The sequence below is a fragment of the Cataglyphis hispanica genome, chromosome 15 (assembly GCF_021464435.1).
Source record: "Cataglyphis hispanica isolate Lineage 1 chromosome 15, ULB_Chis1_1.0, whole genome shotgun sequence".
In the NCBI taxonomy this organism is placed as follows: Eukaryota; Metazoa; Arthropoda; class Insecta; order Hymenoptera; family Formicidae; genus Cataglyphis; species Cataglyphis hispanica.
The window spans coordinates 1,144,107-1,162,418 of record NC_065968.1 but is presented as its reverse complement, the minus strand read 5'-3'; the positions used below and the strand labels follow the sequence as shown (position 1 = coordinate 1,162,418).

General features: G+C 37.9%; 1 protein-coding gene across 1 annotated transcript; it reads left to right on the top strand.

The window, feature by feature from the left end:
• Window positions 1-11,414: 11,414 nt before the first annotated feature.
• LOC126854915 (fork head domain-containing protein crocodile-like) lies at window positions 11,415-17,696 on the top strand. The gene is made up of 2 exons (XM_050602094.1): window positions 11,415-14,009; window positions 15,387-17,696. The coding sequence occupies exons 1-2, from the start codon at window positions 12,649-12,651 to the stop codon at window positions 15,511-15,513; spliced, it is 1,488 nt and encodes a 495-aa protein (XP_050458051.1). The 5' UTR covers window positions 11,415-12,648; the 3' UTR covers window positions 15,514-17,696.
• The last annotated feature ends 616 nt before the right edge of the window (window positions 17,697-18,312 follow it).

The window sequence follows — 18,312 nt, the reverse complement described above, 5'->3', positions numbered from 1 at the left end:
TTACATGTATAAACGTGATGAGATTATATATAATTTATTCTATATTATTTCTGCATTGTGATGTTTATTTAAAAAAATTGATATCGAAAATATTAATTTTAAGAATTAAATTTCGAAACGGAGATATAAAAGTACATCAGAATTGAAAGTCAGTATATTGTAACATGTGGATAATTTCTGGTCGATTAGATTTTTTTTAATATCGAGCTTAATTGTGCAACAAAGTAATACTTTCTGCTTTCAACGCGGATTGCCCAATTCGAAACGCGATAATCCACCGCACGTCTCTTATTGACATGAATCTTTGTTGACGATGCTGCACGCATCCAAGGAGCTTTCCTTTTACGCGTGGCCGTAAGCCCACAATATGAAACAGGTGCATATCGGAAGGATCCTTTGTGCCAAAACGATTGAGAGACGATCGAGAAACTCTCTTCCCCCTCACACCGTAAATTCGAACATAATGCGGCGATAGAGCGAGAATTGTGTGTCCTATTTGTGATCGGACAAGAGCTGCATTCCTATCGAAGATTTCATATTATGACTGGATCGCCGATTTCGTGAGCCGATTCGATCTCGAGTCCGAAAACTATTTGGAAACATTTTTACGGTTAGACACGTAAGAAGATACGCATAACGCGTATTTCCAAACTTCGATCACGGTGGTCGCCTCGTTCTTCCATCCTTAATACGGAGATGATCTCTTTGGTTATTCCCGAGAAAGGAATGTTTTCTAAATTTTTTTTTTCAGCCAGTTAAAAATGCATATTTTTTACAAACTTGTTAATAACAATGATCTTTAATGAATAAGTAGTAAAATAGGATTATTTTTCTTTTTATTGCTATTTAAAAAAGCAGAGTTTAATGAAACAAAACGTACGACATATTTTTTGATAAGATTATTATTTTTCAGACTAATATATATATATATATATATATATATATATATACACATATGTTAATTTTGCTTTTTACTAAAAAAATGCTCGACGAACATTATTAGTCTGCTCCCTCTCTTTTTCTTTCTTTCTATCTATAGAGATTTTATATATTTCCTGATATTATATAAACGTATCGCTATAAGATAATTTATTTCAACAATAAAAACAAAATGTTTTGCAATGCTGATATCGCGAAAACACCGCATAATTCCTCAAACTGCCGGCCGAAATCCCCCGACTGTAAAATAGCTCGTCAATTACCGAAAATTTGTGGCTAAATTAACCGCGTGCGCGCGATTGCGGCGTGCATGCCGAACTCGTAAAGAAGTCATCGCTGCGTGCGTCGGACGCATGAAAAAGAATTCGGCGCCTAATTCGAGATGTTTATCCAAGCGCCGTTTCGGCCCTCCTTAATTCATACGCCCTGTTGTTGCAGCTTACTCAGCGCCAAATTTATTAAAATCGTTACGGCGTTTCTCTTTCTCTCTCTCTCTCTATCTCTTTCCTTGTTATAACATTGTCGACGAGAACGATGCTTTTCGTTCTCTCCACTCCTCTATCCCATCGCGCTTCATACGCGGCTTTTTATTCATTCAAATGAAATATATGAATAATTTGAATTTCTGTAAATATTACTTGCACATTACAAGAATTTTTCGTTGACAAATAATGCGATTAATAACGTCAAAGAAATTTATTTTCTGTCAAAGTAGAACTAGAAGAGGAACACTTAAAATGAACGAAAGCGATCTAGCGATAGCAAATTTTTCGATTTGAGATCTTTTTCCCCATTAAAATATTTTACATTGTTTTTTTTACTACGCTTTCGCGTTAAAAAAAAATATAATTATCCGGGTTTTCTTTCTTTCGGATTAATTGTCAAACATCACAGCAAGCATTTAGAAATTTCAATATCACATCGTACATTCAACAGTCTAAGTTTTTTCGCTCCATTATCCGATTTGTAAATCTGGCTGAATGACGTTTCGAATGTTTCCGACTTCTTTTTCATCGCACGGGCGACCACCATGATGCATGTAAGTACGTAACGAACGAATGAGATTTACTGGTCGCGACGACCGACGGAACTTGTCTTCCGTCGGTGATGCGACGGATGCAAGCTGCAACTCGTCATCGGTGAAACCCTTGGAAGATGGATTTCTTCCAGCTTTTCGTTCGCATTAGAAACGGTATGCCGTTCGCAATAGAATAAGTAATATAGTTTGATCGTCGAATAATACGAGAGGCCGATTAATGATGATGATAAACAATCCATAGCCTCGGCATTTAAAAAATTTTATATTTCAGATAATTGTCACGAGTATTGCCGAGGAGACGAAATTATTAGAGCATTGATACATGGCGTTTTGTCCTCATTCGAAATCCACGAATAATTGTAAATATCAATATTAGGTTTTTACTTGATTATATATATTTAAAGATAGTAATTTATAGAGTCTTATAGATTAATGGTAAATATATTTTCGGAAAAGGGCGATAAACTAAATAGAAGAAATATTATCGCTACACGCACACACGCGCACACATTCAGTAAAAGAATGAACAAATGGGATCCAGCCTGTGAAATTGTCCACTGTTCGAGGAATCGGGAGTGCATCCGATGTGCAAATCGGTTTAACGCGAGCGTCCGTCCACGCCGCGCTCTCCGCGTTACTCTCTTCCTCTCCTCTTCCCGTAAAACAACAGCAGGCATCGTTTCCGCACGTCGCATTTTCAGCTCGACGCCATTATCCGCGGCCTACCTCCGCAGATTCAAGGCTTATTTCTGCATCGAATTACTGTCGAATATCGCTACCGTCGAATTAGATTAAACCCTTCTTTTATCGAAATAATTTTCGCGTGATTGATAGTACACTCTTTGCAATAACGACAATTTTAATTTTTATATTATCTCGTCTTCAATTTTTATACGCAATATATTATATATTCTTCAATATATTTTATCTTTATACAATATAAAGGAATTTTTTCGAAAAAATAAGGATTGAGATATACATCGTTTCGCACATATGCGGTAAATAATAATTATTATTACCATTTTCACTTTATGTAAGAAAAGAATGCGTATAAAGTATATCCCAAAAATATTTCCACGTATTCTGACGTTGATCAAAATACGTACCTGAACGATCAGCTGAGATAGCTACTACTCGGAAACATTTCGGCATGTAACCGCGTGTGCACGCGAGTTTGCCGCCGCCCGCTTCGTACAAAAGATTTAGAGAAGTTGCGGCTGAACAAACACCGCCGGCACAAGAGCACGTTCCTCCCTCCGGCTTTTCCTGGTCCTGGCGACCGCCGTCGCGCCGCGTCCCGTAAAATGCCCGCGTCTCTGCGCGCACGCGGAACGTCGCGACGTCTCGGCTCGTCTCCGACGGCGCGGCCGACGTTCACATTCATCCACGAATTATCGAGTTATTGTGCGACTTTTATCGGGATCCCTGCGGATTTATCGGTTAATGGACGATTGTATTTTGATTCTCGCGAAACAGCAAAATCTCGCGATTTTTAGATTTAAATTATGAGCGCTCTGAATCCTCGGATTTGTTCTCGAAATATTTGGACTTTCGTGTTCTTTCTGAATCTTACGAGACAATTGGCGTCTTAAATTCTCTTGAATATATTTTGCTCTTTTAAAACATTACACTAAAAAAAAAAAAAATCTCTCAAGGAAAATTGATATTCTCGCGAACTGAATTATTCTACGAAATAATGCACATGAATTAAGAGCAAAATTTCAATTGCAAAATGTATGTAAAAAAATCTTTAGCAACAATCGCACGAAAAAACGTGCCAATGCAAAAATGGACAATAAAAATACAGACGTGTATTGATGATAAATAGCAAAATTACGCTCCGTCGATCGGATGGACGATTGAACGTGTATATATTTCGGCCAGAATATATCGTACTATCATTTCCTACCTAATTTGCGATACAAACAATTTTTTACGCGCGTTTAGCTGCAACTACAATAATACGCGAATGGTCATTTTGCAGGCTCAAACTGCTCTCGACATTTTAACACGTGGCACGAATGGCAACGTATGGATTGTTTTGTTAACTTTTACTTGTTTACGCCCACGCGCCACTACGTTTTTCGCACCATCGTCCAGAACGCGGATGAATTCATTGTACGAGATGTATTTTACACTATTTATTTACTATTTAAATTCTGACTGCTTAAAAAAATATATCACCGCAGATTTTTAATATTAATCGTTCGTGCGATCGCTTCTAAAATAATATACATAGGAGAATGTTTATGAGAATAAATATTTTCATGTGAAATTCTATCAAATAGAAGCTTCATCGACAAATGACAAATCTCCAGCACCGATCTGATAATTCGACCAATAACGTAAAACAGCATGTATATTTTGCTGATTAATCGCTAATATTTTAGAGATGCTTTTCTTTCTTTTCTCCTTTAAAACTGTCATTCTGCTAAATAATGCTTCGTAATCGAACAGATCTCATACTTCGGCAGGTTTACACATCCCATCGTCGTATCGGTCAGAGATGTTTCGTCGTGCGTGGCGCACGCTAATCGCGCGGACGCGGATGCACGCGACCTCGTCAGCTCGTCACCTCGTCACAACGCCGTTTAGCTTCCGTTTCATTTGGTCGGAACACAGATCGGCTGTCTAAAAGACACGAAGCAACAGCCAAGACAAACCTTAAATGCTTGCTAACCAAACAGTCGGAATTAGCCGCGTTACGCCGCCCACGAGAGAAAGAGAGAGAGAGAGAGAGAGAGAGAGAGAGAGAGAGAGAACCGGTGCTTCTCTCCGCCGTTTACTACTCTCTATGACTATTATCTTCGCTGCTCTACCGCCGACCCTGCCTACCACTTTTCGATCCCGCGCTGTCGAGCATAACGGAAGTCCGGAGCGCGTTACGTGCAGCCCATCTGTGATAGTCTTCTGCATAAACGCGCATTTGCAGTACATTCTGCATCTTTTCTGATGAATTATCTTTTCGCAAGCCGCAGTTTCACGTCACGTATAAATTCATTCTAACGTTAGATATATATCATTTTGCGCGAATAATAAAACACGAGCGTATAAAGGTTTAAATAAAATTTTCTTCGTAAAGGGAGGCAACAATTACAAATCTTGTGATGGATTAAGAGAATGAATAATTTGTTTTTTTTTCTACAAAGCCGATTAATTCGTGTAAGATTGGGACACATTGATGGCAATCGGAAGTTGTAGTAAAGCGCGCTATAGAGGAAATGAGATTTGAGCCGACGCGCCGCGCCGGTGGATTTATTTCTTTAAGCCAGACAATGAGGAAGGAAATGCGGCTGATACGTTTTCAAGAAAAATAAACGACTTGTGGTCGCTCGTCGAGCGAAGAGGGGGTTGGATTGTACGTCTCCGTTTGTTTACGTCCTAAACGAGTGGGTCGCGTTGTAACTAAGCTTGAATCAAAATATTAGTGGCATTTCGTCTATCGTAGAGTGAGCACGTAATTTTAAGAAAATAAAGTAGCGCAATAATACTATTATTATTTTCAACGTACAATATCCTTTCTGGCTTCTCGAACGAATCATTTTCATGTGTGTAAAAAAATCTGATAAATATAAATCTATTATTTATCGCAAGATCAATTTGAAGCAGAAAAACTAATAGATTAGAGAGAAAGTGAGAAAACGGATCAATGATACGCTGTATTGGTTTAACCAATTACGTGTGCAAATGTCGCAAATGTATGATACTTGTCGCGAAACGTAATACCAGCTAGATCAATATCGTTGGCATGATGACAATTGTGGGATCGATAATCTCACGAGAAAATAATAGACCATCGCGTCTCTTCATCGCGCTCCATAATGTGTCTATTTAATCCCACACACGTGTGCATACGGTCGTTCTTTGAATGCGCACCGCGGATTGATTTATCGTATTATACGTATGCGAGAGAGGCGAAACTGCGCAACCCTATCTGTCGGAGCCAACCGCAGGATATCACTGCGCGGTGGCACATCCAGATAATCCTGCTCGGGCCGGGCCTATTGATATGCTGATGGCGGGACTTGTCGCGTGAAATTGTCACCCGGTATGCATTGTTCGCTCGAATTCCGCCTCTCTCGGTTCCGCTCTCTTCACGGCTCGCTTCCCTCGTCGTCGTCAGGGCGCGACTCAATCCTATCGACAGTCGCGCAGGTTTCCCCGCTTTTTAACGACGAAATTCTCGATTTTCAAGCGGCGAAAGCCGCGATAGAGAAATCCATTGGCGTGATAGAATTCTTCCCGATATGTAATCGCGAATACGCAGTGGGAAAATTATGTCTTTATTTTTTTTTACAATTATTAATTATTCAATGATAGATTGCAAGCTAATTATAATTGAAAATGTTACATTGAAATGTTATATTGAAAGCATAAAAAGGAAATGAGACCAAGTTTCGAGAAAAATTTTCTTTCGTTCGTCGCATTGCGAGACGGAAAATAAAAAGACGCGAAGGATGCTTTTGGCGGAAAATCGGTTGCGTGGATTAACTTTTTTCTTTTAGAACGGATTTGAGAAACAGCAGACCCTGCAACGCCGATGTTTGTTATCCTTATGCGCGATCGCATCGCGGAGCGTGCGGAAATTCGCAAAGCGTAAACCAACGAATTGCATCGCGGGATAGGGTGCAGAAATTTAGCGATGCGGCGCGAATAAACAAGCGAAAGCTCGCGAGAGACCGCGGAATCGCGAAACGCGTGAAAGATGCGGCTAGTAAACTGCGGCCGTCTCGTTTACAAAATTCGGCTCTCGATATCATTTAATAATCGCGCGGGTGTCAACAATTATACGGTTTATGAAGCGTCTAAATCTACTTTTTACATGAATTTTAATAAAGCCGATAATATGTGGATAAAGAACAATGGATAAAGACATTGAAAAACGGAGAGAATTAGTTTCCCGAGAAGACGCAACGAGTTGTAACGAGTGATCATAGAGGCTAATAGTGTCTGTTCCCTTTGGACACGCTAATTCGTCGAGTGGATTTCCGACGCGGATCAATTCTTTCTGGAAATTAAAGCGGAAACGGTTGCGCGTTTCAGAGCCACGCAGCATCTTCCTGGGTTCCTTGTTCCACGACGCCGCCATTTTCCACCGTCGGATATCGCCAGAGCGAGCACGAGTATTGGCTTACATTCGGGTTCGTGTAGGTTCGAAGGTCCCGGGAATTAAATTTCACCGCGCTATGTAAACATCGCCATCGTTGACCGAGACGAGAAACATACGGAATCCGAACATACGAGTGTTCTTCTCGAGCTAATCGGATCGCGCGATGCGCTTCTTCAGAGGGAAGAAGCGCAACGCGCGAACGAGGATAAATGTGTCCGAAATAAGATGTAAATTTATTATACAGCAAATTTATAAATTTTATTTATTATAAAAATTTATTTATTTATTTATTTATAAAAATTAAAACCAAAACTAGATATCTTTATCCAAAACTCACGCTTTTATAGAGATATGCCGAAAAAAATATCATAAAAATAATTGACGCCAATATGAGCTGTAGAAAATTTTAAAGGGAAAAGAGCTTTCAAACAACGATGCGGTTGCGGCAAACAAAATATGCAAGACAATAATATATCGCACAATTCGCAGACGCGAATTATTTGCGCAAAATACCGATAACGTTACTCAATGCTATTTATATCGTCTCCTGTGCGTCATAATGTACTTTCTTTCGCGGGAATTGCAACCAATTGGGATATGATATGACGGCGACGTCATACCGAAATAAGAAGTTTATTGTTTCTGGATGAGAAAGAAGAGATAGTTTAGAGGCTTACGGATGTTCATATCACCCAGAATCCGATCGTATGGGATAGGTCAAGAGGCATCGTTTATTTTGAAAAGTTTCGAAATTTTCCAAACACATCTGCGGTGCACTTTAAGGAAAATATTTGCAGCGGCAGTACGAGTCAAAATATAAAACGTCATTCTTAAAAAATCTCGGGATACTTTAAGTTAAATGATACAAATGGCGCAATTTATGAAAAGATTAAATAAAGAAAGCGTCAATAATGGATCCTTTTCGTAAATTATATGTTTTTAATTGATATTTTATTATTATTTCGTTTTTTTTTCCTTTTATTTCGACATTGATTGCTTTATATTTGAGAGATTAAGATCATTCCTTTATAAATCTTTGAATTTTAAAATTTAATGAATTGTATTTAATGTTATATATGCATCTTATATAATTATTCTTTTCTAGAAAAAGTTTACAGCTAAAATTATGGAGAAATAGCGCTTAACATAAGAGATTATATTTAATAAATTTAATGATATTTCGAATGTCAATCTAGCTTTGATGATATAATGGTACGATGGTGTTGGAAGCCGATAATTATTTCAATAATTAATTTTAGTTCCGCCCGTTTAATCGATTTCGTCCCCGGGGCGATAACAAATATGCAAATCACCCGTGTACGCCCTACGTCGGCGCTGATCCCGATTACGAACAAACTTCGCTCATGAAGCGATCTTATTAAGTTTAACTTCGACTAGATAAATCCGGACTTTGCGAATATTGCAGACACATATCTTATGTTCCTCGATTATGGACATACGACAGTTGCGATGATTGAGTAAAGTGATGGATTTAATATTCACAGATCTATGATTTTATAAATCTGCGAATTTTCGATCCATTGAAATGGACAAATTTGTCAATCAGTAAACGATAATCTTGATATCTTTATTCTATACTTTATTTCTTGTACATTACGTAACATTATTTCTAAAATATTATTTTTGATCAAATATTATTCTGTAAATATTTCTTAATGAAAGACTTATTATATAATTTGAAGAGAACTTATTATAATATTTGAAAAGGAATATGTGATTTTATTTTTAAAATCATTTTACATTTATATGAAAAATGGATTGGGAAAAGATAAAACGGAGTCGATCTGATATTTGGATCTTGATTTTATGGATATTAACGGATTACTCTCTTATTTTTTATCAAAGTCACATATGTCGTTAGCGCAGAATGTCGAGGAAATGAAGAAATTTCTAGGAAAATGTTACGCGAAAAAAAAACATAGCATGTAGTCGCATATCATAGTGTACATCGCAGTTATATACTATGAAATAGTGAATTTTTTTTTCGGGAAGATTATAAATTGCAGTATAGAAGCATTGTTTCGGTGATGCGGAGAGCGAGGAAGCTCGATAGAACGCAAGCAAAAGACAATTAAACTTTCGCCAGAACTTCCAGAGAGCGTTTTGCATCTTGGTTTTGCGGCAGTTAGCCCGAGGCGATAGAAAGAGCTCGCGGATAGCTGGACCGTCTACAGCGCTCGCTTGTCGTTCCATTTAAATGAAAATTAACCGCCTGGTCGTCTGGTAGGGGCAATGATCAATTTGACAGTGCGCGACTCGAGAAAATACACTAGGGATCGTATGAACGAAAAGACGTCGCGTAATCTATATATCTTTTCGCAAATTGTAACGACGGACTGTAACTTATGTATGAATTCTCTATGTCTCTCTCTCTCTCTCTCTCTCTCTCTCTCTCTCTCTTCCTTTTCTTTCTCTACTTGAGTCTATATTTTTGTTTATTTCTACCTTTAGCTAACTATCCATCATATCATACTTAATTCATATGTCGCATTTAAAAAATTTTTAAATTTCAATGTGTGTGTGTGTGTGAGTTTATATCTTTTTCTCCTTTCTATTGATATGTTCTTAAAATTATACATAGCTTTAAACGAAGACGGAGAATTAAATACGTTAAGTAGTTCAATCTACTTGTTGTAACGTTCCGTGAATTTATCCTCAGCTCATAGAGAACTTGATTTCAATAACACGCGGCGTGTACGCATTAGATCAATTTAAATGGCGAAAAATGGTGCGTCGGGATGATCGAAGATATTTTGAGAACCTGGATAGCGCGATTCAACGGTTTCAGAGGCGGCAACTTGGTAGCGAGGAATAGGAGGGGTGGCGACGTGTCCTGTCGAGTGTTTTCGCAAGGCGGGAGTCGAACCCTTGGAAAAACAGACGCTAAATTGAAAGTGTCGTGCTATAAGAACGTGGAGCAGCCTCTTTTCCGTCTATCCACATGACGTTACCGTTTGACATTTCTCGTGAGTTTCTTAGTTGCATAAATTTGCAAATCGTATGTGACATCAATGAACATTATTTTAAATAAATGAATACGCATGTAAGTGATTGGTATCCGCGAAAAAGAGATTGCACTTTAACTGAATTAGTTATTTGATAATTTGGTTAGAGAACATACACAATTGACAAAACCTTCTGTAAAATAAGTGTGTATTATTAATTAATTAAACTAAATTAAAAAATGATAACATTGAAAATAAATTATGCGCTCTATACAATTAATATTTTACCTAAGGTTTAGAATTAAATTCATCATTTCTTACTATATATTTATTTATATATGCTGTTCGTACTAGATAAAAAAAATACTTTCTCAATAAAATTTTAAAAAGAAAAAGGATTGATTCCCAATTTCAACCGTGTAATTCTTATTTAATTTTAATGTTGTGTGCAACAATATATTCAATTAGACTTATCATCAATAAAATTAAATGAATTAGTTAATTGATGAGACTTTGAGTTAAAGATTTGAGAGATTTTTTTACATATGATTTGCATTGATGTTTCGCGTGCATTTAGCCTTCTAAATTAGCGTTCAATTTTCAGTATTTGTATTTTAACAAAATATGGATTATCTGAGATTTGATCTATTTAAAATATTCGAGAAACACTCCGTAAAATTACAAACAGGAGAAAAAGCTGCGACACACATGTAACAAAGATAGAAATATTTCACAGTCGATCACGAATAACGCTAATACATTCTTTGAATTTAATTTGATTTCGCCTTGTAGCTAATATTTAAAACAGTTTAAGAATGCCAAAATGTATCAAGAGATAAACATCTTTGAAATGCGATGACCTCTGTCGCGTATTCTTTTTCTAGTAATGCTGCCAATATCTGAGTATCCGGATATTTTTAGATATCTGAATTTACGGAATATAGGATTATTTCGAATATTCACGAATTTGGGAAACGGATAGGCAGAAAATCGAGTAACCAGGTATATGAATAAAAAAAGTCGGTTTATACATGATAGCACTCTATCTACATTCTAGGATGTGCGCCGTAAAATCTTAATCACACGGCCGTCATTCGTTCTCTTGTCACTGTCACCCTAAACATTCTTGACACTTGCTCGATCCCCGGCTGAGACACCGCGCGCATGCAACTATCACTCGCCGCCGTGGTTTCCGCTATCTCCGGGCAAGATCCACCGAGATCACCACCTTAATCCTCGAGCTCGTTGTTCCGCTTGGTATATCCGCGAAAAGTATCCGACGGCCGATCGGGCGGCGGAAAAATTCCGCGTCGCGGCGTATGATTCGGATACACGCAGCCCTCTTCGAGCCCTGCGCGAGTTTGTCGAGGGCGTGACTGCGTGAGCGACTGGGACGCGATCATTGGCAAGGTCGTGGGACGTACTTCAAAGCGGTCTCCGCATCGTGTTCGGATTGGTACCGTGGTACAGGCGGAGCCGCGTGCGGTCGTGCGGCCAATAGCGCGGCGCGGCGAGCGGAAACCTCGTGATTTTTTGAAAGCGCCACGAACAGCGCAGCCGTCCACGGGCAACGCGGAGCATTCCGGACCGCGCGCGACGCCGAGCTCCCAGTGTGTTTTTACTCGGGGTTGAGTAAACTCCGGCCTGTTGTGTATCATAATATCGCGGCGTGCACACGCGGGTACTAACGGGGTTAGCGAGCGTGCGTCTCTCCGCGTTAGCGGCACCGAGTCGCGCCGATCAACTGAATGCATCTTCGCCTCTCCTACCTTCACCGCGGCACCTCGCGCATACACCCGTCCGTCTTTCGTGTGTCTGAGAAGATTCCCGAGATACACGGTCAACAAAATACTACTGCGGAGCAGCACGCGTGCGGGGCGCGTCGCGGATTCCATGAGCGAAAACGTTGTGTTCTTCGGATATCAGCTGAGCGTGATTGCACGTAGGAATTTATCGATTTGCCTCGAATAAAAATCTGCCTTTGGATCGCGGCAATGCAGTGACGACAAGTGCGCGTGCTAAAAGTGCTCAAAGTGACAGATACGTGCGTGAATTTTTCCGCTCGCGAATGCAACAACCGATTATTAAGGAGAAAGATGATTATTGATTAAAGATAACATTAAGCGAAGGGAAAGGTAGTAAGATCCGAGGGACAAGTTACAGTTAAGGACAACGATAAATTCTATCGACGAATAATAGTTTAATAATACGATTGTAAACGAAAATAAGTGGAAACGGGAGAAAAATATGACGTTATTTACATAACGAAATAAAGTAAAAAAAAAATATATATAAGCAATTTTTAATAAATCAAGTATCATTCTCTAACATAAACAAACACATTCGTCGATGAAGAAACGATCCAACGTTCACGAATAATAATAACCGTTTTATTCGGAGATATTTTTTCATAATTATTAAAAAAATATGGGCATTGTATAATTATCTCTCGATATAAACAAAGAAAAAAAGCGAGCGTTGTAAAGAGAGGACAATTTATTTTACGCTGATATATCAAAAAGAAAGATTTTTTTTCAAGGCGTAATCCGCGATTTGCCGTTGTTCGTTGATCGTACGGAGGAAAAAAAACGAAGATGCATACGCTGTTTGGCGAGCAGAATGCATACTATCGGCATGCGACGGCGGTGCCGGTGGGCATGGGTACGCCGTCGTATCCGGGGGTGGGCGCCACCCCGGGTTACTATGAACAATATCGTTACGGCGGCTATGCGACGGCCGCCGGTTATCCGGTATCGGGTATCGGCCAGCAGCACATCCATCATGCTGGCAAGGATATGGTGAAGCCACCGTATTCTTATATCGCGCTGATCGCTATGGCTATACAGAACGCGCCCGACAAAAAAATCACGCTGAACGGTATCTATCAGTTTATCATGGAACGATTCCCGTACTATCGCGAGAATAAGCAGGGCTGGCAAAATTCCATACGGCATAATCTCAGCCTGAACGAGTGCTTCATTAAGGTGCCGCGCGATGATAAGAAACCGGGCAAGGGAAGCTATTGGTCCCTTGATCCCGATAGCTACAACATGTTCGACAACGGTTCTTATTTGAGACGTCGTAGACGCTTCAAGAAGAAGGACGCGCTTAAGGAAAAAGAGGAAGCGCTCAAGCGGCAGGGTCTAGTGCCGGAGAAACGAGTACAGGAGGATACCAAATCCGGCGGCAGCCAGGTTGCGTTGCCGCCACCGGACACGCCGTCGAAGAAGCTCGGCGCTTTGGAGAACAGCACCACCGGCCTATGTAAACCTAAGCGGGAGCCGGTAAACGATCACAACGCCAGCACTCATTGTATGGCGGCGGCAGTCCAGAGCAAATATGGCTTGCACAGCCCGATACAGGATACCAAGACGACGACGGCCGTTGCGGCGCCCGGGCAAAGCGTTATCCAGACAGCCTTAGGTCATCAGGTGCATCAGGCACATCAAGTACATCAGGAGTCGATTCAGGATGTCTCCATGGCCGGCCTAGACCCGACCAGCTTTAGCGTGGACGCGCTGATGACCACGCGGGAGAACAGCGGTGGTCTGATGGCGCGCGACAATCAGCACCACTCGCACCATCCGCATAGTCTTCAGCATCCACACTCCATCATGAGCAGCAGGGAGTCCATGGGTAGCGGCAGCAGAGACCTGTCATCCGCATGCACCACCACGACCACCACGACCGCCGCGGTAGCGGCGATGATGGCCACCACCGGCTACGGACATACCAGCACGGTTTCCCGGGGCAACGCCTCGCCACCTGGCACCATGTACACGCCGTACTGCGCGCCGGCGGCCGCCGGATACGCCATCATGGACCATGCCGAGTACAACTCGGCGAGGAACCACGCGAGCAATGCCGTAGGACACTCGCAGTGGTATCAGGACGCCGCGAGTCCTGACGCAGCAATCTACCAGGACACCCAGTCCCCGAGCTGTCAGCTTTACAGGTAAGGCAAATGATAGATTAAGCTGTTTGATCGATTCGCGTTGTTTGCATTCCATAAAAGTTATGGTCGTTAAAATGCAGTCTTTTATGAAAATTATCAAATAATATACAGTTTCTGACATGATATGTCATTTAATGAATGATCATAAAAACTTTTTTTTTATAAAATATCAAGTAATGTAATTTTACATTAAATTCACTGTATATTTTCATTTTGAGCTTAGTAAATATATTGATACAATATGGTTATAAATTGATATTAATTAAAATTTATCTTGAAATTTAAAATGACAAGACGTGTTGTAGGAAAGTATCAAATATTAAAAATTAAAATCCAGTAAGTTTTTCCTCGTCAATAAAAAAAAATAGAAAAAATATTGTTTATGTTAATGTAGATATAAAAATATAAATAATTTTTTTTACATTCTTTCCACACATACACATACACACATTGTACATTGTTATGATGATTTGCCATTATGTCAACAAAACAATGGAGCGACAGTTAAAATGATTTGTATGCCTGGCTAAATAATACAGTTTTAGTCATAAAATAAATAAGTATAAATTGATATTAAGAATATTTATATATATAAAAAAAGTTATAACAAATTTAATATATTTATTATATATTTATTTATTACATTATATTATATTATAAAATTATCTCTCTTTCTCTTGGAAATAATTAAAATATATTATATGAAGTTCTTCTTTTGCTACTATAAACGGCATTATAATAGACTTTATAATTAATTGAAATGATAATATGATTTATTCAGATGCATAAGTGCAACTTTCAGGAGTAACTTTCTCTTAGGAGCAATTTCTCCATCGTAAATAAATCATGGCGAAAGTTTGGTACATATGCGGTGGTAGTGGCTTTTATATGAGAGTTTGACAAGCCGCACATCATATCACTTTACTTAAAAGAGAGAAATTACATTTTGATATAATTTAAACATTTATATTTACCACTAGTTACTCACATAAATACACAGTTTCATATAACAAACTTTCAATCTTCCAACATTTAATAACTCATACATGAAAATCAAAATTAATATAATTTTTATAAAATATAACCATTTTTATAACATTGCATATTTTTACCAAATTATAAATTAATATAGAGATTATGCATTACTTATTTTTTTTTGCATAAATTTTTTGTTTGAAAAAATTTCACATTTAGAAGTATATAAATAATTTTTCATTGATTTGTGATGTCACAGTTGTTGATAAAAATTAATACATAGATTATTTAAACCACAGTATATATTTGTTGATAAAATTTAAATTTTCTAAATAAATTGTAGATAATAAATAAGACTAACTAAAATCGCGAATCTTCAAAATGTAATTTAATCTACCGCAGGTCCAGCCCGCCGACACCGCTTTCGACGGGCGCGGCACCGTCTCCTCCGCTGTACCACAGATATTATCAAGACTGTAATGCCGTTAACACTAGCGGCAATCTACCGATAACGTTGCATAAGTACTGAGAATATCGGAATTCAAGGTCCCATCAACGGGACCTTGAAGAACACCATGGTGACAATTATGATCCGAGCTTGGTTTACGTGAAACAAGAATGGATCCCCTCGACAGATGAACTCGCCAAGGAATGGAACTAGAAAAAGTGTCAGAAATCTGGTAAAAAAATTACGTAACTCTAGTTTTCTGCCCGTATCGAATTGTATCTTCGTATCGCGGAATTCTTGTCGGTAATATGTAGGCAATTAGCTAATGCGACGATTAGCGTAATAAATCGTGAATGTTGAAGATAATTATGTGACGAATAGCGTTAAGCTTAAACTTTTATCGAGTTTTCTTGGTAGAAAGATACAAGAATCCACAATATTGCTTTTCTCATTTTTTTTTTTTACATCGTTGTAATATTCCAACAATCTTCAATTAATTCGAAATATTAGTTAAATAGTTCTTTTTTTTATAATATAAGTCTATTATTAGAAAATTTAAATATTTTTTTGAAAAAATAACAAGATTAAAAAGGATCTCTAGTACACAATTTTCCGGAAAGTTTAATAATATTCCGATTCAATGAACTCTGTAATCTAAAAACCTGAGTGATTAAAATCCATAGCTCTCAGAATAATATATAAAAGATACATATAGAAGATGTATATAAAAAGGACCATAAATTTTAATTGGTGAATTTCCTCTTCCCTTTTTAACACGCTGACATATGATTCATCGTTTTTAATCAACAGCATCGTAAATTCAATAATCGTATGAGTCGATTTTCCTTATTTCACTCAGCAGGTTCGCTTGATTTAATGAATGAGACGCGAGTGAATGCCCGGGAAGAGGAAATCAACCGCAAATTTCGACTTAATCGTTCTCACCTGCGCAAACATCGCGAAACCCGTCACTGACCTACCTATATAACGAATTTTTTTCGGCCATCGCTGTTTTCGCGCACATCTGTGCAAACCGCCGTAAATCGCGCGAGGAAATATCGCTCGGCGCGTCTCTGTTTGCCAATTGTCTGCTTCCGATAGGTATAGCGATAAGGACGAATCAAAGTCATCGGCCCGGATCGTGGCGGTTCCGATTTTTTTGACGAGTCTGCGATTTTTCACGGAATTCGCATTACGTCGAACACTATCCCGATATTTCGAAAATATGACTGCACGATTTGCTCACTTTTTTTTTTTTTTCTTTTCGCCAGGATATCCTTGGAACGGGTTAAAAAAGTCATTGTTTGCTTTGCACGCGACGCGTTTTGCATCGAGTATTTTTCGATGCCGAAATGTTCGCTTTTTTAGTAGTGATTATTCCGCAACGAGTGATTCCAGAATTTTCACATTTAATGCGAACACTATGTCGGAGCGAGTTACAAGCAGCTCGTGCAATAAATGGCCAGATCTATTGCTAGATTATTTTATCGTTATCGTAAGTAGAAATGATCTAATATTTTAATATCTTGGAATAACGGGAGTTTCGAGAGAATTCGTGTCTCTCTCATAAAATAACATTTAATAGCGATATGATTCTCTCAATCATCTTTTGTAGTAAACAAGATTTATTTAAAATTATTTTATGACGAAACGCATTCGTGTGTGTTGTTCTATATTTAAATGTAGATTAAAATTTACTGCGACGCGATATATTTTAATCGATAAATCAGGAAACGATAATCGTCACGATTGGAAGCGTCTCGTTAGTATACGGGGTGCAAGAAATAGCAAAGTTATATAATAATGTAAAGTTATATAATAGTATACTGAGAAAAACTAATCGTGTGATCTTATGTTTTCGATGTTGATGATGAAAATTTATTCAGCCTCAGTCTTCGCCTCTAGAGGTGTGTTTAAAATTTGAGCACAACAAGAGGAGGCAATAAAAAGAGTTGTAAAAAGAATAATAGCTTTAGCGATTAGTGGAACATTGTACTTTCTTCGCAAGAGATTGCACCTCGTTCTTGTGCATTTAATCATGTGATCACCTTTCTTGGTGCCGGAGATTCGTGCAGTATTCGACGAAAAAGAGCTGAGATAATATATATACATATATATACATATATATATTTATTAATCGCGCGTACATTAAATACGAATCATGTGAATAATAATTAGCATTTAATGCTCGAATTGATCGATAATTATCTAGGTCAGATTTCTGCGTGTACATTATTATGAGCATCGAATATACATACGTATAGATAGAGATAGATTGTATATATAGAATGAGATATTATATATGTATAAATAGACAAATCTATACATATATATATATACATATATACATATATATATATATATATATACACATATATACATATACATATACAGACATATATATATATATATATATATATATATATATGCATACATATATACTATATATATACATACATACATATATATATATACATATATATATATATATACATATATACATATATATATATATATACATATATATATATATATACATATATGTATATATATACATGTATATACATATATGCATATATATATATATATATATATATATATATATATATATATATGCAAAACGCGCGCGCGCGTCTATTGATATTAATATTATTATTATACTATTATACGTACCAGTACACGTAGGGATGAGTACGTCATGCGAACACACTTACGAAATAAACGCAAAAATCTCGAATAATGTTTTGTCTCTTCTTCAAAACCCGTCATGAAAGCTGCTTGCATCATATGCATCGTTTTGTTTACGAGGCGTGCACTTGCAAAAGTATTATTAGTGAAAACGCTGAATGTTTATTGCTTGCTGTCGCATAACATCGTTTA